Source organism: Chrysoperla carnea, chromosome 1 (genome assembly GCF_905475395.1).
Source record: "Chrysoperla carnea chromosome 1, inChrCarn1.1, whole genome shotgun sequence".
In the NCBI taxonomy this organism is placed as follows: domain Eukaryota; kingdom Metazoa; phylum Arthropoda; class Insecta; order Neuroptera; family Chrysopidae; genus Chrysoperla; species Chrysoperla carnea.
In genome coordinates, this window is record NC_058337.1 from 119,885,952 (window position 1) to 119,911,623 (window position 25,672).

The 25,672-nt window shown below is 30.6% G+C and overlaps 2 protein-coding genes across 2 annotated transcripts; one reads left to right on the forward strand and one right to left on the reverse strand.

Moving 5' to 3' along the window:
• Window positions 1–1,728: 1,728 nt before the first annotated feature.
• Window positions 1,729–15,346, reverse strand: LOC123290598 (rapamycin-insensitive companion of mTOR). Its single transcript, XM_044870847.1, has 19 exons — window positions 15,144–15,346; window positions 14,056–14,103; window positions 13,814–13,982; window positions 13,016–13,147; window positions 12,171–12,599; window positions 11,641–11,794; window positions 11,107–11,416; window positions 10,446–10,584; window positions 9,740–9,884; window positions 8,763–9,050; window positions 7,559–7,767; window positions 6,546–7,016; window positions 5,653–6,107; window positions 4,741–5,299; window positions 4,253–4,353; window positions 3,939–4,182; window positions 3,456–3,685; window positions 2,757–2,996; window positions 1,729–2,660 (listed from the first exon to the last, which is right to left on the reverse strand). Exons 1-19 carry the CDS (start codon window positions 15,199–15,201, stop codon window positions 1,747–1,749), a joined length of 5,295 nt encoding a protein of 1,764 aa, XP_044726782.1. The 5' UTR covers window positions 15,202–15,346; the 3' UTR covers window positions 1,729–1,746.
• A 1,486-nt stretch (window positions 15,347–16,832) lies between these two features.
• LOC123290601 (RRP12-like protein) lies at window positions 16,833–25,041 on the forward strand. Its single transcript, XM_044870849.1, has 10 exons — window positions 16,833–17,065; window positions 17,209–18,274; window positions 18,731–19,007; window positions 19,076–19,240; window positions 20,843–21,097; window positions 21,166–21,402; window positions 21,609–22,248; window positions 22,526–22,949; window positions 23,167–23,781; window positions 24,899–25,041. Exons 1-10 carry the CDS (start codon window positions 16,930–16,932, stop codon window positions 25,008–25,010), a joined length of 3,927 nt encoding a protein of 1,308 aa, XP_044726784.1. The 5' UTR covers window positions 16,833–16,929; the 3' UTR covers window positions 25,011–25,041.
• Window positions 25,042–25,672: the final 631 nt, after the last annotated feature.

The window sequence follows — 25,672 nt, forward strand, 5'->3', positions numbered from 1 at the left end:
TCATGGCTCTTTGAAATATTTGACTCAAAGCTGGGTTGGTTCATTGTATTGGGAAAAAGAGATATCTATTCGCTTGGTGCACAGGCATCTACTAATTTAAAAGTAAGCGTGCGTTGTATGCCCATATATTTTGTCCCAAAAAATTCCGATCCTCCATCCTTTTTGATAGCGTGGCGTGCGCTGACGTCAATAGTTTGTACTGTTTGCAAACGTTTAATTTAATATGAAATTTAAAGTTGTAAAAATTTAATCAAAATCGGTACAGTAGTGTAGAGTCTAATTGTGACACTGAGATGTGCAAACAAACGCAAATTTACTTTTGCAATTTTCGCGAGCGAATAAACTAACATTTTACAGGTTCATTAATTTACTGTTTATTGTTCGTCCCACGACTTTGCCCACGTGGAACTACTTGTCCAAGTCGTCATATATTTTGTAAACTTCTCCTTTGTAGGAATGGAGTATATCGATCATGAGCGAGTTCATACTATAACTCGCATTTGGCCGCTTTTTGCTTGGCTATGACCACAATTCATTTTTTAGGGGCTCTTGAATCTACGCCTGAGGATAGTAAATAAAATTACAAACAATATTCGAAACAATAAAAATTACGAATAATTATTTTTATATAAATATGGTAGCTTTTGGCAGATTTTTTATTATACACCCTATATATTTAATAGTAAATATAAATACATACATAATAAATTACTTCAAAATTATAATTTTTTTTTTAAATATAAAAAATGGACAGTTTGCAAAAGAAGGAACAATAAATAAAAAAGACAAAATGAGATGTGGACACATATTAGATACGTTTCACATGACAATTACTTTTCTGATGGATCTTAAAGCGAGAAAGAACATATATATATATAGTGTCTGAGAATTTTCGCGCAAAAATAACTGTGATATCAAACAAAATTTCTAAGTAAGTAAGTAAAGTATATCTCAGATCTCATGTTTATTGTCACCCGGTGCGAAGCAGAGGATTACAAACATGATATCTGAGACATTCTTTACTTACTCGTGGTGTGTATACTATTTTTCTTCTCGTACGGAGGTAGAAAGCAGAAAGTTCGTTTAGCACAGTGGGACGAAAGTTGAAACTTTCGACACGGAGGGGAGAAAACAATAGTTTTTTACTAAACGTGGCTTAAGAATAGCCACACGCTTTCCTACGTGAAAAAAAAATAGAACGCAACAGTCAAGTATCAAATTCTTCTTTCTGGATCTGGGATCCATCGTGGAATCTTTAAAGAAATAACTGTCATATAAAGCGGACCTAAGGAAGAAGTTCAATTAAAGCTGTTTATATCAATTGCCATGTTCTCTTCATTTTGACGGAAGAAAAAAATATAGCAGTTTACTATCATTACATTGGAACTTTTAACCGATAAAGGCGCTTGAAAATACTTGGAAAAAAAAAAACAAAGTTATGACCGCTGAATGTTAAACTTTTTCAAAGCAAATAACGGAATAAATAATTTGCTTCCTAGAAAATGCTAGTTTCTTATCCTACTCAGTATTTTAGTTGCAAGCGCTTTTATAGGAAAATCGCACCATCATACTTATGCCTTAGTAAAACTGCTTCTGTTAAGAAATGGATAAGAAATAAAGGAAAGGGACTCGATAGGTAAATTAAAAACTAAAAGAATTCTTCGAATTATAATAATAGCTACCATTTTGATTTTTTTTTTAAATAAAATTATGAAATAATTAAGGCAATTAATTAATTTAAATATATTATTCTGTAGTTTGACTTTTTACAATTGTTGTAGTAGGTAATGTTTCCGCTGATGATGCTGTTGTAGTAATTGTAGTAGAAGGAACACACTTGGTTACGGTTGTGACAATAGCATTCGCTGTTGAAATGCAATTTTTATTTATGGAACTCGATGAATCTAAACGTGTTGTAATTGGAAATTTATTTTGACTACATGTTAAACCTAATGAATCGACTAAAGTTTTTTGTCCTCTGGGTGGACTTATTAAATCACTTGTTGTACGTTGTGGAGGTTGATCGAACAAATTTTCAACACTTGACAATGTCTCTTCTTTAACACTCGCTAACGGCGGACTACGCATAGGTCCACCACTAAATTCATTATTATTATTTGCCAACACAAAACCTTTTGTTATCGATTTATTACTTAACGATGCAACAATCACTTTATTATTCGATGTCGAAGATGACATCGTATGTTCATTATGTTGTTGCATTAATTCAGATAATTCAGCAGAACGTTGTGCCGAATCTGAATTAAAAAACCGTACTTTCACGAAATCATTATCATCCGTTTTCGTTGGTGTTAGTAAAATTTGTAAATCATTGTTAATCGGTTTTGATTTCGTAGTGTCTGTGGCCTGGGGTTCCGTTACTTTTAAGTGTGATCGTTTATACGTTAATATCGTTGAGGGTTCGTTGAATATACTTTCAAAATTTAAATCTTGAAACAGTTCTTGTAAAAATCTTCGTCCAGTTAATCGCATGGAGACGTTACTTAAGATTAAACATGCTTCGGAGTATAAACAAATATCTTGAAATAGTTGTGAATGTTTTTGTTTTAAATGTAACAGTGCTTGGCGTGATTGTTTGTACCAAACTGGATTGGATAAGCGTTCAACATGTCGAAGAATATCAATTTTTAAACGAGATTCTGAAAAAAATAAAGTTATAATTAATATATCACAAAAAATTTAATGTAAAATTATGCTGGCCTGGAATTATCTAAATTTACAAAAATTACACATACCTTGATTATTTTGGATATCAAGGGTATTTGTTATTCTTGGTGATTCCGTAGACGAAGTCGTTGCAACTTGAGATTGATCCATATTTAATGAAGACGATGAGGATGAGGTTGTAGAAAATAAATCAATTAACGTTTTTGGCGTTGAATTTGATGAATTATTACGACAACAATATAAACATGATTTTGTATCATGTAAAGATGTTTTTAAAATTTGATTATTGTTGCTACACTCGGATATATCTGCAGAAATAAATTTTGTTAATATTTAATTAGCTTATAAAACACTCAAAAATAAAAAAATATTATTTCATATTTTCTATTAATTGTTTGAATAAATTTTAAGAATAAAGGAAGGACGAAAAAATCGTATCGTTAATATTTGTATTCGATTTCAGCTCCAGTTAACCTGTAGCCACAAGCGTATCTAGGTTTTGATTAAAAAGGAGAAGAGTCAGAATAGTAATTTTGATCTAGAGGAAATTTTGGCCTAAAACTTTCATAAATTCAGCAGTATTTTAGTATAAACATATACTTAGTTAACTAAATCAACGATAAATCAAGGTCGAGAGGAAGCAGTTGTATTTTTCTGCCCACCCTTTCGTTACGCCTAAGTCTGTAACTTCTGTGTATAAACTTTTTATAATATTTTTTTACGTCCCATTATTTAAATTTTGCATTTTAACTCAAAATAACACTTACCTGGAACACTAATACTACTATTCGTCGTATGAAATTTCTGAAAAGTTACATGTTCATACGGAAATATATCTAATAATTTTCGTGGTAAACATATTCCCATATAGCATGGTCCATCACATTTATCCAAATTTCGTAATAAACTCGTTTGTTTTGTAATACTTGTTTGTGATGATAAACTACCCCCGGTTAGAATTGGATTTGGAAAATAACTGCCTTCAATGTCTGTTAAACTGTAACAAAATTTAAAATCACAAGCCTACCATTTTGAAAAATACATTGAAATCGACATCAGGACAAAGGTCTATTACTTTTAGTATGTATAGCTCGAGATATCGACTTCCGATATTAATAAAATCTTTTGTCGCCCATTTAAACAATTTAGCACTTACATCTTTAGATTGAGTTACTGTAAAAACTACGTCATTGCGAAGCGGGCTTTTCAAATAAAAATAACAAATCTTTTTATTATAATCTTCAAATTACCTTAATTGAGTATGTTGACTTTCAAGCGGACGATCTTTTAATGATCGACTCACAACAGGGAATTTGATTTTATCACTAGAACCACCATTTACACTAACCATCGTTGATAGCTCATCATCAGATGTATCCCCCACGAATGGTTTATCTGGATGACGTAATCTTCTTAACGTTGCATAGCCTAACACATCTTGTTCACTTAAACGCGATGTTTCTGTTGGCGATATCGTCATTGTATCTAAACTTGCTAAAAATTGAAAAAAATCCAAATAAGGGATTTACTTACAATTGATTTCAATTAACAAGGTTAAACTTACATTGTAAAGGCATACGTCGAATATATTCGGATCTATGATACGGTTTTAAGGTACTTAAGCTTGACGAACTTGGTATTGGACTTAAAGTTTGAATTCTCTCACTAAAAAAAAAATTTGTATTTAAATTTTATAAAATAAAGCCATAAAAAAATTTAGGTGAGTGTTCTCGATATAAACTCTTAAAGGATGGTTCCTACTTTCCATTCATAGTAAATGAAACTACAGATTTGTGATAAACTCAGAGACGATAAGCGTTCGAATATCCTCTGTCGGGTTTTCTCTCCAAGATTGAATGAGCCCGAAGTGGCGCAACCAAATTTGGGTTACATGTAAGCCCTCTCTGGGCTTCTACAAGTGTAATGTAAACTGGTATAGGTATTCATAAAATCACCTAATTAGTCCATTTTTTTTCAAGTCTGAGTTTAGCCTACGTTACTTTCTTAGTTTATATCCAGAACTTAACTTAAGGCAAACACTTCAAGACTTACCTAATATTAAATTTCCCAACAACTGAATCACAAGAACTTACACCCGATGTACTTGATTCTGAAACATCTCGATGTCGATTATGTACACGATTAGTTTGCATATTAATTTTTGGTATTTGTTCAGTTCGACTACTAATATTATTATTATTATTATGACTAATTACTTCAATTGTTTTTGATTCAGATAGTGATCGGGTATGTTGTTGTTTTTGATTTATGGAAGTATTATGTGGAAGTGTTTGGGATTTTTTATTATCAACAGTTGATGTTGAAGTGTTTGAATCAATAGCTAAAAAGATTTCATCATCTGTTACACTACTATCAACATCTGGAAGACTACATTCACCAGTGGTCATTTTAATTTGATCATCTGTCCAATATTGCATGCTGGAGTTTTCTGATAGACGATCCGAACATTCTTCACTTTCTTTACCGTCGCCACTACGTCGCCAACATGACCAGATAGCTTGAATAGGCGATATTGATTTATCTAATTCCCAATTTTCACCTTCAATTACCGGCCATAAATCATGTCGATCGTGTCTTGTACATGCCCAACCTTAAAAAATAAATTTTGTGAAGTCTTTTTTCATAGCTTTAAGTTTAAGATAGGTATAGTATCCTGAATTTTGTTTACGGGAATTTAAAGAAGAAGAAAAGCTGGACAAAACAGTTTTACTCGAAAAAAGAGTTTCTTGTTTTTATTGACTTTAGGACCTATCATGATGTACAGAAGTTTGAAATGTCCAGTCATTAAAGTTACGGAAGAAAAATATTTGGCAAATGGGCAAACTGATCTGGAATTTTTAATTTTAATGTTATTTAGATTGTTTATATTGGAATAAGTATTCTTAACGTTGATCGTTGAAAGTAAAGTTAGTATAATCTTTACATAAAACAGCCCTAACTTACCTAATTTAAAAAGTTCATTAGCCCCTTTATACGTGGTACTCATAACACTTAACACATAAATCGCAGTACCACGTATCGAATAGACTGGACACGTTTTAACAATATTAATCGTTGCATTAAATACATTATTTGTTAACAATAAATCAACACCTAACGATGACAATGCAATATGTCCACATGCCCATAAACTTGCTTTTAATTCTAATATCTCTTGTTCGGTATCACATAATGCATGCTCTAAACATTTAAACATTTGTTGTAAATGTCCATATTCACATAATAAATGATAACCTTTTGTATATTGTACTAATTGTCCATATAAATGTGGTGGTATGAAGATATCTTTACGGAATACTGTTTTTATTGATGATATACGACGATTGTAATGACCATCTTCATTACGTTGATGTAATGTTAATGAATCATGTAATTCTTCTTCTACGATTCGTACATATCTGTAATAAACATAACTAAAATGTACTATTCCACAGGCGCGAATCCTGCCCTCAAAAAAGGTTGTGGTCATAACCACCTGGAAAACGTCCAAATACGACTAGTGATATGAACTCACTCATGATCGATCTAGTGCACTCCTTTAAAGGGGGTGTTTACAAAATATATGACGCCCAAACCAAGATTAACTAAATCGATTTTGTTTAAATTTTTACAACTTATTTGATATTAAATTAAACGTTTGTAAAGCTATGTTTATAAACAGTACAAACTACTAACGTCAGTGAAAAGCCTCAGATAAAACCTTTCCTTTGAAAATAATCTATGAATGCTTCGAGGAACTGAATAACTGGCATTGAATAACTAAATCTATTGAATAAAAAATTTCTTTACTTCCCCTTATAGTGACGCAGGTAACCGCTAGCAATTATTAAGCTTACCTATAATTAAAAGTTGTAATCCATCGTTGAATTTCATTAACAATAAAATTGGTTTGTTGTAAAAATGCAAAACCATTTGGTATTGATAAAAATCGTATAAATAATAATAAACCTTTATCACCTAAACCTTTATGTATTAAATTTGGTTTTAATTCAACTAATTTCTCTAAATATACTTTATGCTCGCATGCTTCATGTAATATATTTAATGCTTGTAATGATATTGCTTTTGATTGATCATATAATTGCTGTACTAATAATTCAATACCCCATGATTCAAAATTATAAACGTTAGCACGTAACAATACTAATAGGAACTGTGTTGCATATAAACGGGATACTTTTGATGTACATTGTAATGTTTTTTGTAATATTAAACGTGGATAACCACTATCTAATGTATAATCCATGCTTGTTATTATTAATTTTACATAACAATCGTGATTTGTTGAGGTAGCGAGTTTTAATAATCTAAAATAAAATTTACAAAATAATTCATTATTCATTCAATTTGTTGAATATAAATCGATATAGCTAATTTCAACTAAAATGTACCTTCGAAAATTAAACTCAAGTTTGTAAAAGAAAATAATGATAAATTAATTTTTCTCGGATCATTCTTTATAAGAATGAGTCAAGGGTCGGAGATCTATTTGGTGAGAAAGTTTATGGACATAGGAAAAAAAGAATCGATACGTTTTATTCAATACGCGACGGTTTTTCAATCACAATACTTCGCTAAGCTGATATGTGCCTGGATTTGTAACACACAAGTTTACTGTGGGGCGCATATCAGCATCTTCTTAGATATTAAGGTCGCACTTCGAACCATTGGGACATTCAGATTCCAATCGAGTATAGAAGGAACTGAAAGATCTGGCTCTGAATAACACGTTTAGGCTGATCTGAGTGGTTTTTACAGATCTCTTTTACGTGTTAAAAATTAGTTAAAATGGAAGGTTCATTCTATTTAAAATTAAGATTGATATGAATATAAATAAATAGGCACATACTGTTCAAAAACACCAGTTTTTGTTAAAATATCCAAACCAGTATGAGAATGCGTTAAATGTCCAATAAATAAAAAATACATTTGACAACATGTATTCCACATATGCTGCGGACTAAATAGACAATCATGCGCACTTTTTGATTTTGTGATTGCTTCAATTTGTTCAGAAATATCATTAAATAATTCTGTTAATAATTTTATTCCTTCAGGCTAAAACAGGATAATAATTTACAATGTCATAAAATTTTACATTAAATGCTAGGTTTGCCAACTCAAAGTTACGGAAAATCGGACGATAGTCAAATTTATCTAATTATACCACCGAATCCTAATGTTCTATATTTTTTATGTTTTGTGTACACAGTTTTCTATAATTAAATATTTAAATAAATATGCTTCAATTAATTTAAAATAAAAGCTGCTAAGAACTATCGAATTTACCTGAATATAAAAAAATAATCAAAAAATATTCATTTTTACTGAGCCCTGGACAATTTTTTTTTTGGTAGCCTCTCGATCAAATCAGAAGAGGTGGCAACGCTAATTAAATCACCTTCAAAATTAAGGACGTTCATTGCTCATAAAGCATATTTACCTCTTACATCTCATAGCTTTTATCTCTCTTATTGTAATGAACGTCCTTAATTTATAGTGGCATGTATTCATTGTATAATTAAAGGCTCAACACATGCTAGCGTACCATGTTTGAATCATCTCGACTCGATCAAGCGCGGAGCCAGAAAACTTTTAGAAAAAGGCAACATAAACTTTACTTGAGCATTTTTTGAGTAATTAAAAATAATTTTATACTTTTCATGCTCTTCAATTTAGTTTGTTTCGTTGGCTACTGAAGCCGGACCATTCCTTCGTTTAACAATTGCCTCGTATGCTATTTTATTGGGTTAAAATTACTCTAGAAAATGATTTTATTCAAGGAAAAATCAAAAAAATTGAGATTTTTTATCTATATCTAAATTTATTAAAAAAAAATTATGGCTAGGAGCACCAAATTATTTGCTAATTACTTTACTTAAAATGGTTACCATCTTTATTTTTTTGATAATGCAATTACCCTAATTGCTCCTCTCTAGGTCCGCGCTTGTCGATCCTTCTTAAGTAAAAATTACTATGGACAATTAAAAAATAATATAATTTGAATAGTTAATCAGGTTTAACTGTAATCAATTATTAACTATTATAAATACCTCAGAATTATTTAATAAAAAATGTATTAAATCGCATCCAGCTAACGTATACTTTTGTGCTTGCTTTGATGAGCTTAAATCCATATGTGAAAATCGATTACTGGATGGTTTAAAATAATGCACAAGACGTTTAATAAATGCTTTATAAGTGGACTCATCCACTTTTTGTGTTATATCAAAATTATTTTTTAATATTGAACGTATTATATCCCAATCCCATGTGTATCCATCTTTATTTTGTAGTACGGCAGAATCACGTAATAAATTTTCATTATCCTTATTTATAAACTACAAATAAAGAAAAGAAATGTTTTAATTTTATTCGTTTTTTACCAAATATGGGGCCATTTCGTTCAAAGTTATTTATTGATTTTTTATTCAATTTTTTAATTAAATAGAGTTCCTTGATGACGTTTTCTCGATAAATTTTCTCGAATTGACTATTCTGTTTTAAGCGAATGAGTATTCGTCAGTTTAGGAGCTTATTATTTTAAACATTTTTGTCCTTTAAAGTGTTGAACTATCTTTAATAGTCGAATAATTTGCTCTCTCACTAACTGTATGATTAAAAATAGAGCAAAACTATTCGAAAACTATTATAGATAGAGCTAAAAATGTTTCTCGAAAATATACTAACAACTTTTGTTGGGGTCATTTTTTTCAAGTTCAAAGAATTCGATCCAGATCTGATATGGCGTGTGAATTTTTTGATGTTTGTACCTCCGATGGAGATCGTTTTCGGGCCATGTACATATGAACTTTTCCTTATGTTTTGATATCAAGAATAAGTTTTTAAAGTGACGGATATATTATTCGTAACACTCTGTACATTTCTTTACATTTCTAAAAAATTGATTCATTTATGCCATCAAATATTTGAATTACCCACTTTCTACGAATAATTCATTGTGTGGCATGAAATTTCTTTCATGAAAATAGAAACGAAATGGCAGCCATATTTATTTTAACTTCTTTACCTGATAAATTTTGAAACGGTAACTATTTGATTTCGTTTTTATTGAAGTGCTGATATTCAGTGTATCCGATTTATTAAAATTTTTCGATGATAATAAAATATGGTCTAAAAATAGGCTGTACGATGCAGGCCGTTGTTTCAACATTCTAATGAATAAAAACATTTCCAATTAGAAATACTTTTTGGGAGATCAATGGACTGTTTACCAAACACAAACAACTTTTTGAATGTCGATAATATCTAAGAATTCGAGTATCGACAAAATACAGAACCGTCGCTCAAAACGCTTTTAGTGTTCGATTAACAATATATCAAAGCCAATACATGAATTCAGATAATTGTTCAAAATTAGTAATTAATGGTTTATATAGAATTATCTAACTATATCTGTAGAAATTTTGAAGTTATTTCGATTATTATAAAATAATGAATTGTATCGACTGTCAAACTTTATTAATTCATTAAACCGGCGTCATTGTTGACGGGTATTTAATACCCCACGGTTTTTAAAACCCTAATAACTTTAAAACAAAATACGTGTGTTATTTGCTGCTCACAATCTCTGACCTCCGCATATTAGCTATTCTATTTAGAGCGAGGGTACACTGGTAACATATACCCATACAATGACTCCGGGTTAATGTTTTTGAGCCTTTTTGACTAAAATCCAAATTAAAATATTGGCTTTGTATTATTCGTATACATACGTGTGTAAATCTTGTAAAGCTGTAACCGCTGCTAATGCTTGATGTTTATGCGTTGCATCCATGACAAGATTTGGTAATGATGGTGTGATATTACAACAGTCCGGAGGAAGTAGTTGATGTGTCCAATGTAGTAAGACGCCTTGAGGACAAATACACACAACACACAAACTAGTCATATAAGACATATTATGTTTACAGGGTGATTGATTTTATATAGTGATCAAAATCAATTTTTTGTTTAAATATTGAGAAATGATGAGAGGTGTGACTTAAGGTTGTTATGAAGAAAATGCTATGAAGAAAAACTTTGCCAGTCAATAATAATAAGAAAAGAGTATTCAAAATATGAAATCATTCCTGTTATTGGTTTTCGTGAAAAACGATGTTAAAGTTACTATTTTAAGAGTTATTACAGTGTATTATAGAGAAACGACAAAATTCTTGGAAATAATTAAATATAGAATCTAATTATTAAAAAAATATTGTTTTATTTAAAGTTGGCAGCAGATACTTCGTTCTATGCATTTTGCCAGACAGAGAGTGAGTGGAACAAGAAGACTCCCCACTTCCACTTTCATAACAACCTTAAAAGTTAAAATAAAATGGCGAACTTTAAGTTACAATATATTGAGAAATTAAATATAATTAAATCAATTTTTACCTAACAGAATTGTGGCACGAACACAAATGAATGTATCACCAGTGACTACAACTTCAGCCAACGCCGTAAATAGACCGACCTCAATAAATATGTACAATAATACAGAAAGATGAATTTCAGCTAAATTTGGTGTGGTTCGTGCTAAATGTTGTAATAATGAACGTGCTTCCGCTGCTACAAAACCATTTCGTAATCGCCATGAATCTTGTGGATCGGCTGGATCTACCGCATTTAGTGCAACACTAAATTCATCAGTCCATTCTGGTTGAGGTAGATTTAATAACTCATATAATAAATCCAATACGGCATTCTAGAATTTTTTTTTTTTTGTATTTGAGGGCATTAGATCAAATTATTTTGGTTTCGGTAATATGACAAGACTCATTTAGAGAAGAGGACGTAATTTTCGACATAAAAAATAGGATTGCAACGGCTCCTATGTGATGAGCTGTTGAGTACGTGATTCTTTTTTCTACGTTCATGGCTTCATTAAATGAGCGTGTATTTGCAAAGAAATGATTCACAAATATTTACCTTGACTTCTAAATGTTCTAAATATAATATTTCCACCATTGCTTTCAAACATGTGGGATTCGTTGGATTACAAAAATGAAAGATTCCTGGCCAACTTCTCAATACCGATAATAATGCAAGTCGACTACAATTAAAACGTATTTCTCTTTCTTCTCTAAAAAAAATAATAATAGTATTTGAAAATTTTTTAATAATGGCCAGATAAAACAAAAATTTCAGAGAACTTAAAATTTTGACTTTACTTATAAAGAGTGAGTGATCTATTTACTCTCGGCAAGTAAGTAAAGGTTATCGATCCAAGTCATTAGTCTAGCTTTTTGATTGAATGACTGAATATCGTTCAGGCCGCTAATTAAACAGCGCCGCTTAGTAAAAAGGCTATGCTGTTAATTAATCGGCTAATTAAGCTAATTGGCTGCGACATATATATTTTATTACAAATAAACAGTGAGGATAAAAGTTAAGATTTTAGGTTCTACTTATCTAAAAATTCTGTTTAATTAAAAAAAAACTAATGTATATATACTAACGCCATTTCAGATGTACTTGCTGTTGTCCGTCGATAATGAAAATCACAATATGGTGCTGCCAAACATTGTAAATCAATAACAGCTAAATCACGTGTATGGGGTTGATTCATTAAATGTAACAATGTTCCACATAACGATTCAGCTATATGAGGTGTTTGACATTCTAATATATTACGTAATATAGCAGTAACACCACCGATTTGTATAAATAATTTTGAATTTAATATACCTAATTCAGCTAATGCCCCCAAACATGCACGTAACATACGATCTTTCTCTTCTTGTGTATTATTTGCTAATGACACTAATGCTCGACCGAGTGTTACATGAAAATGTTCAGGGGCAATTAATAATAGACGTCGAATTAATTTTAACGCTTGAATACGTTCAACATCGTTTGTACGTTCTATGGCAATTATATCAAATGATCTGCAAACAAATTTTTTTTTTAAATTAATTACATCACAGATGTCTATTAGTGATGGGACGAATGTTGTATTTTGTGCGAATGCGAATGTTAACTTCCAATTCTTAATAATTCTACATTAGCGTAAAAGAGCCCGTCGTGCAAGTCCATTAAAAACACAGTTTATTAAAAGCAAACTTCCGTTTCTTTTGATTTGAAGTTAGTTTGCTATAATTACATTTATGCAACAATAAAATTTAACTGTGATTGAAAAGTGATAAAAAATATGAGTAAAGCACATATTAGTGAAGTTTAAAGCCTTTTTTTTTTTTGGTCAAAAACATTCGCATCGTTTCTTGCGAATACGAATATTCATCACATCACTTATGTCAAGACATCAGATGACTAATATAGGTGGGTAAAAATTATATTTACTTACCGTGTTATTAGGAAAGGTATTTGTAAACTGTTTAATTTCAGAACATGCTCTTCAGTTTTGATCGTGTAGCGTAATGCTCGTAATCCAGCCGTACGAATAGTCGTATTCTCATGCACACAAGGTGTGCGTAGACTAAAAATATAATTTAAAAACATTAATCGATAATTTTCTCTCAATACAAAAGCCGATTTGAGAAGAAAGTGATGTTTACTCCCACATTCCCTGAATAGTAAGGACTCATTCTTAAAATACGTCATGCAAAAGAGGGAGGGAAGAGTATTGTTTCGCGTTAGAGTTGCCACCTCTCCAGATTTGATCGACAGACTCCAGAAATCGTGTAGTTTCTACTGACTCCCGACTTCTCGAAACTTTGAGGTGGCAGCCCTACTTAAAGTGAATAAACGTGACAGAGTGGATCCATTTGTGTGGATCCTCTATTGAGCTTATATAAAGTATACAAAAATTTGAAATAAATGTAATTTAGTTTCATAATAAAAATATCTAATTTGTATCACTTATATAGCAGTGTGAAACGTTTGTGTATTCTGTATCCACAAACATGCAAATAGAATAAAGACACGAAGAGCTTACACATAATTTGTGCTACCCACATAGAACAGAACTAACGGGGTTGTTTACGTCCTCGACCGGACATCTAGAGGACGCGGATTTGAGTCCCGGCTGCTGTGTAATTTTTCCTTTTCTTATTATTTGTTCGAATAAAAAACACCAAAAGGTATATTGAGAAACTTTCACCAACCTTCTCTAACCGGTCTTCTGGTCCAATTAAACACTTACCAACAAAATATTTCATCGACATTAAAATCAAATTGAGTATAATCGTAGTTTACATGTGTAATTAATTTAATATAATTGTTTAAATAATTTAATAGTTTTACATCGGATATACCACTTGATGCTGGTGAACAGATCCCGGAGAGTATTTCAAGAATGTTTTCTTTAGGATCTAGATTTAAAAAAATTTATAAATTTATTTTCAAAATATGAATGTCCTATTTTAAAAAAGAATTGAAATTTACCTTTTGTTAAATCTAATTTCACATAATCAGGATCATTTTCTTTTGTTCCTAGAATAATGAAAATTTTAATTAGTTTTAATGAAAATTTCTCTTTTATTTTAATTTTTCTTTTTTGAAAAATTACGAATTATACTCTTAGATTTAGATGTATCGAAAAATGTGAGAATTCATGGACCTTTAAAGAAAATGTAAAAATATCCCTAAGGATTTATTTTTAACCTCCGAACCCAAAAAAAAGGTGTTGTTTGACCGCAGTGTGTGTGTGTCTGCCTGTCTGTCTGTCGGTGGCCCCTCAACGAATGAACCGATTTTTATTTTCTTAATGGAGAGTGTTCTTATGTTCCAAGTGCGAGTTTAGGATTCCGTACCCGGAACAACTAAAAAATAGGCCATGATCCCCAAAATCGATTCAGTTTGGGAAGGGTTTAAGGAAAAAGGTAATTTAATGGAGAGTATTGTTTTCCGTATCCGAAAAATTTGTCAGGGTTTTATTAAATTTTGAAAATTTTACTTGTCATAATTTTAAAAGTTTTAGGCACGATTTCTAAGTATGTTAAAGAAATTCTGGAAATGAAGATAGATGACTATATTCTCGAAATATCGGGGCAGCTCTTGGATTTTCAGTTTTAAAAATTTCATATAAAACATTAAATCTTAAAATTTATTATCTAGTTTCTCCATTAAATATCAAAGGAATAAATCTAAGAATTCAAGAAAGTTTCGTTTCTGATAAGCCAACGAAAAATATAAACTGCTGTCATAATAGCAAAATCGATATCGAAGAAATAAAAACTCGTGGATATTAATTTATTTATATTGTAAAATAGAATTTATCTAAGAATTTTCTTGAAAACCCAAAATATTTTTTGTGCTTTTTTCTAAGAAAAAAGATAAAAAAAAGTCATAGACTAAAATTGATGTCCTAGTTATAAGGATGTTTTTATGAAACTCATAACAAATATTTTTTTCTATCTATATCCGGGATATTGAGATATTTTTAAACAAAATAAAAATAAAAATGTTTATAAACTTATTTCTATTTAAGTATTATAAAGTGCTCAATTCAAATTTGTTAGAAATATGCTTACGGCGTGATTTACTTGAACGAAAATTTCGATTTCGATTCATCCAGCTAGGTCCCGACATCTTTCATAAATACAGTTATTATAATAATATCAATTCCATATTTATTGTTTTCATTTTCCCATTTTTTTTTTCGTGTATAAAAAAATCAACAAAAATCCAACTTCTTAATTATCAACAGCAAATATTTTTAGGTTAGGGTTAATAATTTGTACAACACATACTAATGTCTATTCAAATTAAGATGGAAACAGACTTTTGAAATATTCCGTCATCCGTGTTCAAAGGATTTTAATGTTTTAAACATTTATTACTTAGAAATTAGTCATTAATACTAATTATCAAGTCATGTTTACTTTAAATCTGAGTTTATTTAAAGTTATCAAAGGTTTTTGAAACTAAATACTTTTATTAAGAACTAGATTTTGATGTTATTCAAAAGTATTAATTTAGCAATTTAGGACATATCAACATAAACAAATCCTTAGCAATTAGTCGTTGATACTAATAATTTTAGTCTTGTTTACTTTAAAAATCTGAGTTTATTTGATTTTGTTATCAAAATATTCTTAAGGTGAAATTAGATACATCCGCATTCATTCAAACCATTCATTGTTTTTTTAATCAAAGTATTATAAGAAATTAGTAGTTCTTATATATTTTTAATTATTTTGTAAACTTTCCGTCTGTTCATTCATTATTGATTCATCTGACCTAAAGGAACACAGACCAGGGATGTTAAAGGTACTGGGTTCGACTCTCGCTTAGATTTACTTACAAAACATTGTAAGAAAGTTAACATCTGGGCTTGTCTCTTTCAAATCTGACTAGACTATTTAACTAAGCATATTAAAGTTTTTATAAGCTATAATAATTCTGTTTGGTTTAATTATAGATTGCTCAATTTTGGAGGTTATTCCATGAGATTAAAAGACATTACAGTATAACGGGGCGGATGACATTCTTTTTATTCTGATAGAATGAATTTCGATTCGATCAATATGGGAAAACTCAAAGTAAAAGAACTAAATCGGAGCTCTGTCCTGTATTTTACAAAGAAGTCGAATTTGTTCGACAGGAGCACAAAACAAGAAGAAATGAAGTAGGTACGGTAGAAGTTCACGTGTTATGTTGAATTCACGCCCTAAACGATTAATGACGAGCGACAAGTGAACTGTCTAATGAATTATATGAACTTTTATTCAAAAATCTATGTCTTCATCATAATTTTATAAAGTTCTGCGTTCGCACTTTCAATATTCGCTTAGCGCTCGTCTCCCGTTATGCAAAGTATGAATTCACTATAGAATTAGTTATGTTTGACAATGAATATCTTCTTACTTAAACGTTAGAATTGGGGCTCCTTTTAATATTTTGTGAATAACACACAAAACATATCTAAAAATCAGACATTAATTTTTAAACTCTTATACCGCACCAACTATGATTATAACATAATAATGCGCCTTTTTATCTCAATTCTAGTTTTATGTCGTTTCTAAGGTCCACCATCAAACTTCTCGATTCCTTTTTTATAATCTTCGTAAATGTGTTAACTAAACAAACATTCTGTGTTGATTTGTGTCATTTGTGCATGTGTTAATTTGTGTTACACTGAAATGGAAGTGGCAAAATATTTTTATTGAGTGTGAAATTATGTTTAAATTGAACTGAAGTGATGAGAAGCTAGGAATACATTCAACTGTCAAATTTATTTCTCTGCGAAACAAATTGAAATGTTGTGCACGTGTTTTGTAATTTAAGGTTAAATAATTCACATTTTCTTATAAAATGGGAAAATTTCGTACAAAATTGAAGGGGCAAACGAAAGGAAAACGATGGCCTAAAGGACAAAGTTCTAGTTCAAATCCAGAAACTCATAAGTACAGAGATCAAGCAAAATCACGCTTCTTTCAAGTAAATTTAGGTATGTTAATGACAAAAACTTAACAGTAATAATTGAATTTAATCCCATATCTTTCCTTTTCCGATTTTTGGAATTAGCTTATTCGTTTCTTATCCACGTTATACCATTCTATAACTTCAATATTATTAAAATTTTGTGTTTAGGTCCAAGTAATTTAACATCAGATGCATTACAAAAACACAATGCAATACAGTCAAGTGCATTACTTGGAAATGATGCCACAAATTCAATCGCAGATGAAACTGAGAGTACCAGAGCATCTACATTTCAGACATACGACACATTCGCTTCAGATTGGAGCCAATGTAGCAATGTTTCATTTAACAAATTACTTGTAAATTTTCGAACAAATTCTGCCTTACATAAAGAAATGCTTGCAATATTAGCAGCAATCACAGAAGTCATTAAATCAAATGATGGCACTGAGACTTCAACAGAATATTATGCCGCGTTAATGACTACACTGGAAGCTACGGAAAGTGAAGAGTCTATAACAGCAATTTTATCGCTTTTAGCTATGGGAATAAAAACAGTACCACAATCCGTGTTACAAACTCAATTTTCGAATGCCACGAATATTTTTCTCAAAATATGGGGGCAATATTCACAATCAGATAACAATGTCATAAATAGATCTGTCCTTACATGCTTAGCGGTTTTTTTACGTGCACAAGACGTTGCTTCGTGGTATAATTCATCAACTGTTCAAATTTTCGATGCAATCTTATCGTTTGTTAATCATTCGAAACCAAAAATCCGAAAAGCGGCTCAACATGCAATTGGTTCTATTTTAAATGGAAGTTACTTTATGATCGGCGAAAATCCGCCGGATCATCATCCCGTAGGAGCACATGTAGCACAGTTTTGTATTAAACAAATTGAATCATCTATGGGTCAAACTGGTGGCCAAACCACCATTTTACATACACTTTCAATATTAAAGGATATTATCCAAGTCTTTCCCAAAACTCAAATAAAATTAGTTTGTGAGACGCTATTAAAAATTATGACCTTAAATAATGCTCTAATTAATGCAAATGCGCTACAAGTGATTTATTCGTTATTTTCGGGGAAAAAAACTGTGATACCTGCGATTTTAAATGATCAGTTAATTGGAGCGTTATATGATTATCAACCGTCGCCCACGGATATTCAACCAACATTGGCATGGATGGCTGTTATGAAACAAGCTCATATTCATTTGGCTGAGTAAGTATATTTTTGGGCTTTGATTTGTCAAAAGGTCTATAAAAAATTTCAATAAAAGTTTTTCCCTGATTAAAATTAGTAATTAATAATAATACTAATAAGAAGGGTACCGCAAATTTATCCCTGATACCTAGACCAAGGCATCCTCTGTGCTCTCTTTGAGAACAGCTTGTCACCCGGAAACGAAACATGTTCGGGTAAGAGGTGCTATTTTAAGTAAAGGTTTCATCGACCTTCCTACAGACCTTACAAATGGGATCATTTGAGATTCCCAAGTTAAGAAGGTAGTTGGGTCACGCAATTCAATCTACAATGTACTGTCAAGAGTCCCTACCTTTGTAACATGGGGATCACTTATGTCCCACTTTTAAGCCTGTTAGGAGGATGATGAAACCTCGAGCAATAGTTCAAAGGGAGGGAGGAATCATAAAATCTAAATTTTCTTTATTTTTCTAGTGTTGATATAACAATGTGTATGAAACGTTTACCGGCAATATTTGTCGCCCTAATAAAACTTTGGCTAACTGAACGTACCGAAATTGTGTCAGCTGTTACATTGGCATTAGATGATCTAATCAAAGATTGTATTGGAGCTGCAGCGGAATCACCTGCTACTGTAAAAACTCATCAACCGTTGTTACAACAATGCTTTAGTTTGATTGAACAAGGATTAAATTATGAATATCATACAGCATGGAGTCACGTTTTACATCTAATGAAAACTACTTTCCAAGTAAGTATTAAAGAATCCTACAGATAAATCTCGAAGTTCTATAATTTTTGTATTTTTTTTAATAATAGGTGGCAGGATTAAATTGTGCGGATATGTTATTATCATATTTGAAAACTTTATCATCGCTTCGGGATTCTTATAAATTTTCATACAATTCAGAATTAGAATATGCAGTTGGAGCTGCAGTTCGTACAATGGGACCAGAAACAATTCTAAAAGTGATACCTTTAACGGTAAGTTTAAAAGATTTATCAAAATATAATTGGAAAGAGAAGTTGATACTAAAATTCGTAGCTTTAAAAAGTTCATTGTTTGGGAGATATCATTAAGGTAGTTCTATCCCAGCAGTCAAAATCAAAAATTTAATAATTCGAAATATAATATTCTTCCAAATATTAGTTTTTTATCGAAGTGGTAAGTCTCCTTGACTAGAAAATTTTTTTAAAAATTGCCATCTTCCCATTTCGTATAATTTTGCTTGCGTGATCCTACTACCTTAAATAAAAACATTAAATAAATGGAGGGGGTAAATGATGACGAAAAAAAACTCGTTGTAAACACAATTTAATAAAATTATTGTTTAATTTATACTCTACACACTCTAATGCATACACACCCGGCTAAATATTTATGTCACACTGCTCTTATCAGCACAATAATGCGCCTGATCCATGACGTCATTACTACTGGTCAATATACTTAAGTATATTTCGGAAAGCGCTCTTAGTAATTCGGCTCAAATATGAGTTCTGAAGAATTGCGGATCAAACCATGGATTATCCTCTGTTTTAAACACAAAAATTATCAGACATTATCGTTTGTCCATAACTGGATAATTTTCATTGAATTAGATTAAGGGTTAAAAAGTATGTTGGCTCGAAAAATAGGTCAGCACTTTAATCTGGTGACTGAACGTGACCCGTATATTGTTGGGATTTCTTCTAAGTTCCAACAACATATTCAGGCTACACCGATGATTTTCATTCACCATTATCACGACGCTTAGATCTGATCCGCATTTATATCGACAATAAAGAATATAAAATTGATATAAAAATATTTTACTTAAAATTTACAGTTCTCTCACCTACTTTCTTTTTCAAACAGAAATAAAAAATTAAACTTTTCGACTCCCAAGCCTGTTTAAATACTTAACACTATAATTATATTTTTAGCATGAGCACAATGACCCTGAAACTACAGTTATTTTTAATCAGGTAGCTGTAATTCGTCCTTGATCGATTTGTTTTTTCATTAAGTTCATGAATACCTTAACAAAACTATCAAATTTGCGTTTAAGATAAGATGTTATATTTGATGTCCTCAATTTAAAATTATTCAAATTTTTCCAAGTTTACATTTTTATCTTTTAAGTATGTATTTAAAACAAAAAAAATAATTTAATAATAAAAATATATGCCATCAAGATTTAGATAAAATGGTTTTTTCCGTAATTTGTGTGGAAATATTTTTATCAAACTATTAAGATCTGTTAAACTAAAAAAAAGTAGAAATAAGCAGATTTTTTTGTGCAAAAACATCAAAATATTTGTGTAAAAAATTAAAATAAAATAAATCCAAATAAAATTATCTTTCCACTTAAGGTAGTTTGTCCATTACAGCCATAAATGGGATGGTTAAAGCGTTAGTCCGAAATATCGGAGGTCGTGGGCTTGAATCTCACTCAGGTGTATATTTTCTCAGATTTGAAATTGATGTAAAAAATATTTTAAAACTCAAAGTAGTTCTATTTTGCTACCAGGTTAAACAAAGCGCTTGGCAGTTTTTTTTTATATTTCAGAAAATATTAATGATATTCTTTTTTGTCCATCTAGAATGCAAACTCAAAAATAATATTGGATCGCAGTTGGCTACTTCCTGTTTTAAAAGATAACATCCAAGGAAGTACAATCGAATATTTTGCAACAAAAATAGTTCCACTCGCAAAATCTTGTGAAAGTGAATCAAAAACAATGTTTGCTAAACAGAATGCAGTCGGTGGCCATAGTATGGAATTATTTGCATCACAGTTATGGTCATTATTTCCCAGTTTTTGTAATTTACCAACAGATATTGTTCTCAATTTTAAGGTAATTTTTTTTTAATTTCCCCACCCACAATTTTTAAGTTATATTATTTTTTTGTTTTTCCAATATAGAAAATAGCACAGACAATTGGTTTGAAAATCTCAAATGATAAAAATTTGCGTTTACCATTGATGGCTGGTTTACGAAAATTAATTAATCAGTCACAGGAAAATGGAAAAGATGATTGTATTCAAGAGTTGGGTCGATTTGCTAAGAACTATGTTCCAATTTTATTTAATATATATACAGTTAAGCCGAATGGAAGTGACGAAGAAGGGCAACGATTAGCTGCCTTGGATACAATTCGGGTAAATATTCATACATTCTGTTATTTTGTTAAAATTAAAAAACTTTAAACGGCAAAGATTCCTAGAGCTATTGTTTAAAACAAACTGCAAATTTTTAATTGATAAATACTTTTTAAAATAGCAAATTTCCGGTTTTGTCAACTGAAAGATAAAGATAAGTTGGGGCTTCTATTTCAGCCTTATGAATCCTGTTTTAATTTTTATAGGTGTACTTAGCAATAGCACCAGATCAATTACGAAACCACCTATTCAGCGAAGCTACTAAACAATTAACAAGTAGTGAAGATACATTCTTACGTGAAAGTGTTTATGATCTAATACGTCTCCTGGCTGTATATCAGACTAAGGACGAATTGGAAAACATTTACAAACAATTTATCGTTAAACTTTACGAAAATAAAAATCATAAAGAACAGAAAAAAGCATATCGTTTACTTGAAGATATTTGCGGAAGTGATCAACCTGGCTGTGTCGAATTTGTGAAATCAAATCGGAAATCGTTACGAGGTCTATTATTAAAAACTTTGGAAACGACAACTTCAAGTAGTAAAGCTGCTCGATTACGTTGTCTAAGTTTAATTATCTTTAAGTCTTCGAAGACTGTAGATGCGGAAAATAAATTGGTACAGGGTGCTCTAGTGGAATGTATTAATTATATGAAAGATATTAATGAAAAATGTCGTATTGAAGCACAGAATTTATTATTGAAAATTGGCGAAGCTTTGTTAGTGACACCGAAAGGACAAGAGCAATTTTTAGGGATACTAATGGCTGGTTTTATGGGGAATACACAAATGGTAGTCGGTACTATATTAGGACTTGCATCTTCTGTACATCATTTTACTGGTAAGTTTAGTCGCAAGATATATTCTGACTACTCTTTGAATCCTTTGGAGTTGTTCATTAACAGTAAAAGAAATTTGACGTCGACAGATTTTAACTCGTGAACTATCGTCAGATTTAGATATTAAAATTCATTTTGCTTTTTCTTGGTTATTTATTTCCAAACCACTTCTAAATACTATCAACAACTAACCTCTTTTTTATGTTTTTCCGAACACCTTGTAATAAAATGACGTAACATTGAGATAAATAATTTCTAATTCATATTTTCTTTGAACAGGATCACTAGGTATTGAAAATTTACAAACAATTTTAAAAACAGTGAGTCAATTATTAACAAGTGCTACTCGTGAAATTGTTCAAGCATGTTTAGCATTTATTAAAGTATATATAACACGATTACCGTTACCACAAGTCGCTAACGATTTATCAACAATTGTACAATCGTTATGTAAAATGCAAGAGGATACAAAACGACATTTTCGTATAAAATTGCGTAATATATTGGATCGTTTAATTCGAAAATTTGATTCGGAAACAATTAGTAAATTAATACCAAATAGTGATACAGTTATGCATAAACGTTTACGTAATTTACGTAAATTACAAGCACGTAAAAAACGTGCTAAGGATCAAAAAGAAGAGGAGGATGCAGAATCTGATGATGGTGTTAATGATTTTACTGTGAATAGTAAACCAAACACGTGAGTAATTTTTTTCAATCGTTTTTAATTTGATACGGTTATGGGTTCGAATATTTTATGATATCGTATTCTCTAAATAAGTATAAGCACGAAAATTTCTCTGAAATTTCATGAGGATTTCCCTAAAAAAATTAATCTCTTGAGATCTTAAGAATAAGTGTTGAAGTTCATCTACAAATCTTCATAACTTAAAATAATTTATTTATTTTCATTTTAGTTTGGAAGCTATCTTAGCTGATTCAGATGACGAATTTGATGACGATGAAGACGACGATGCTAAATCTATGCAAAAACGACGCTCAAAGAAGTCTGCTAATAACGCATGGATTCAAGAAGATGAAGATAACATAATAGATTTCACAGATACATCCGCTATTAGTAAAATACGTGCGACAAATCCAAAGCAAAGTGTAACCGCTGAGAAAAAACAGAAGGCTAAGAAAGAAAATTCATTTAAAACCGCATCTGATGGCCGATTAATTATTACCGATGACATGAAAGATGATGACTCTGATGATGGTAAAAAAATGGACGACTTTGATTCAGATGATTCTGATTTAGATGATGCTGTAAGTAAAGCGACCACACTTAAATTGGGTGGAGGTAAACGCAAACGAAGTGCAAGTGATTCAGTAAGCATATTTAGTGGCGGAAGTCATCCTGCAAATAAATATCGTGCAGGAGGTAGTGGTATTCATAGACCAACGAATAAAATACCTATGGAAACTGGAGAGAAATATAAAGCGAAAAAAGCGGCTGGAGATATTAAAAAGAAGGGTAAAGTTGAACCATATGCATATTTACCATTACGTCGAAGTGCATTAAATAAAAGGTAAGAAAAATTTTTATTAAAACCGTCAAACTTGGTTCAGTGGAAATACCAAGAAAGTTTTCATATAAAATAACGTCGTTTACTCTGTCTATTTTTTAATTTATATCCGGATTATTTTAGTTAGGTCAATCCTAGGAACTTGTGTTTTCGAGCCTAGTTGTAAAATTTAATTGGTTTGAATTTATAATTTTGCTAAATATAAGTTACTAGTCGATTCGTGCGGTACCCGTGGCTAAAAATATGTTAGAGAAATAATATATAAGTGATACAAAATATCAACAGTAATTTACTTTCTTTTTATTGTGTATAGGCAATTTTATTACATATATGATCTACAAATTACATACTGAACAAAATTATTTCTTAATAACTAAATCGGTGTGGTATATATTTAGACCGTGAGTCTAGTTTTCGTCATTAGCCAGCACGATAAGTTTTAAAATAAAGGGTAAATCGTGGAATGGCCTGTCTAAAATAACCCGGGTATAAATATCATTTAAATCGGATATTTTTTATGAAATGAGTGTAATTTGGGCCACCTAAATAGTACATTTTATGAGTAATTTCTTATTTCAAAAACTAAATAGAAATTAAAAAGGATTGAGACTTGCTTAAACCTTAGTAATACACAATAATTAAGGCTGGCTATTTTCCAACCGTTTGACGTCAGCAGACTTCAAATTGCACAGATCATAGAATGGCTGATTCAAAAGAATTAATCTTCCTCTTCAACATTTTGAGAGCTTCTGCGTTCCGCATATCTGCCTCCTAGCCAGTGATAGCGTCAACGATATTGTTTATTGAGGCCCTTGAAAGTGAGAACAAACCTACAAACTATAATCGCAAACATCCTCATATAAACCTTTTTTTTAGCTGAATCACATAGATTGCAAAAATTATGAGCAGTACTAACAATAAGAATTCCTCTTTTCTATTGCTCTGACCATCTAGTTTGTTATAATTTACTATCCTAATTTTTTATGATTATATTTTGGCTCAATTTTTAGTCTCATTTTCAGGTGACCTAACCAAGTTTGACCGTTTTGACTAAGCTTGAGTGATTATATAAATTTTTGTTTTAATCTAATTCGTGTATGATTTTATTTTTTCTTTTTAGAAAACGTATGAAAAATTCAAATGAATTCAAAAATATTATCAAAGGTGTTACAAAAAAGGATATAAAACGAAAAAATAATAAATTTAAACAAGGACGTCATAGTCGTCCTTAAGCTCTTAACTTATTTTCTTTTGTTTTTTATCTTTTATAATAGTGTAAATAAAATATAAAAAAAATTATCAAAAATTTACAAAAATTTGTTTTTATTATTGTGTGGTACTGTGTTTTTTTCTAGATAAAAATAATTAAGATATGATTAGAAAACGATTATAAAGATTAACGGATTATTAATTTATTCAGATCGTTTTGGATTTGGCCTGTAATATGTTTCTAGATTATTCATATATTATTTGTGTATGTAATTTATGAAGACACATTTAAAATAAATATTTAGTAAATCGAAGTTATTCAAATTTTTGAAATTTTTAATAAAAAAGATATTTTTATTTCTTTCTAATACAACATAAAATATTGTTTTATAACGTCTATAAATAATCGTATCAACTTTTTGGGTCTAACGTCACTTTTAGTGCTTTTATTTTGTCAAGCGAGTATCTATTGGCGTAAAACTTACGATAATGAAAAAATAAAAAATAATGTATTTTACTAGAATAAGTACAACAAAATATAAAGTTATCTCATTAAGGGGCTATACCCAGTTGCGACCACAAAAAAACACGTTTTTTTTTTGGGATGACCATTTATTATACATAAATATAAAAAACATATACCTACATATAGGACATTTCTTTAATTTTAAGTTCCCGTTGTCCG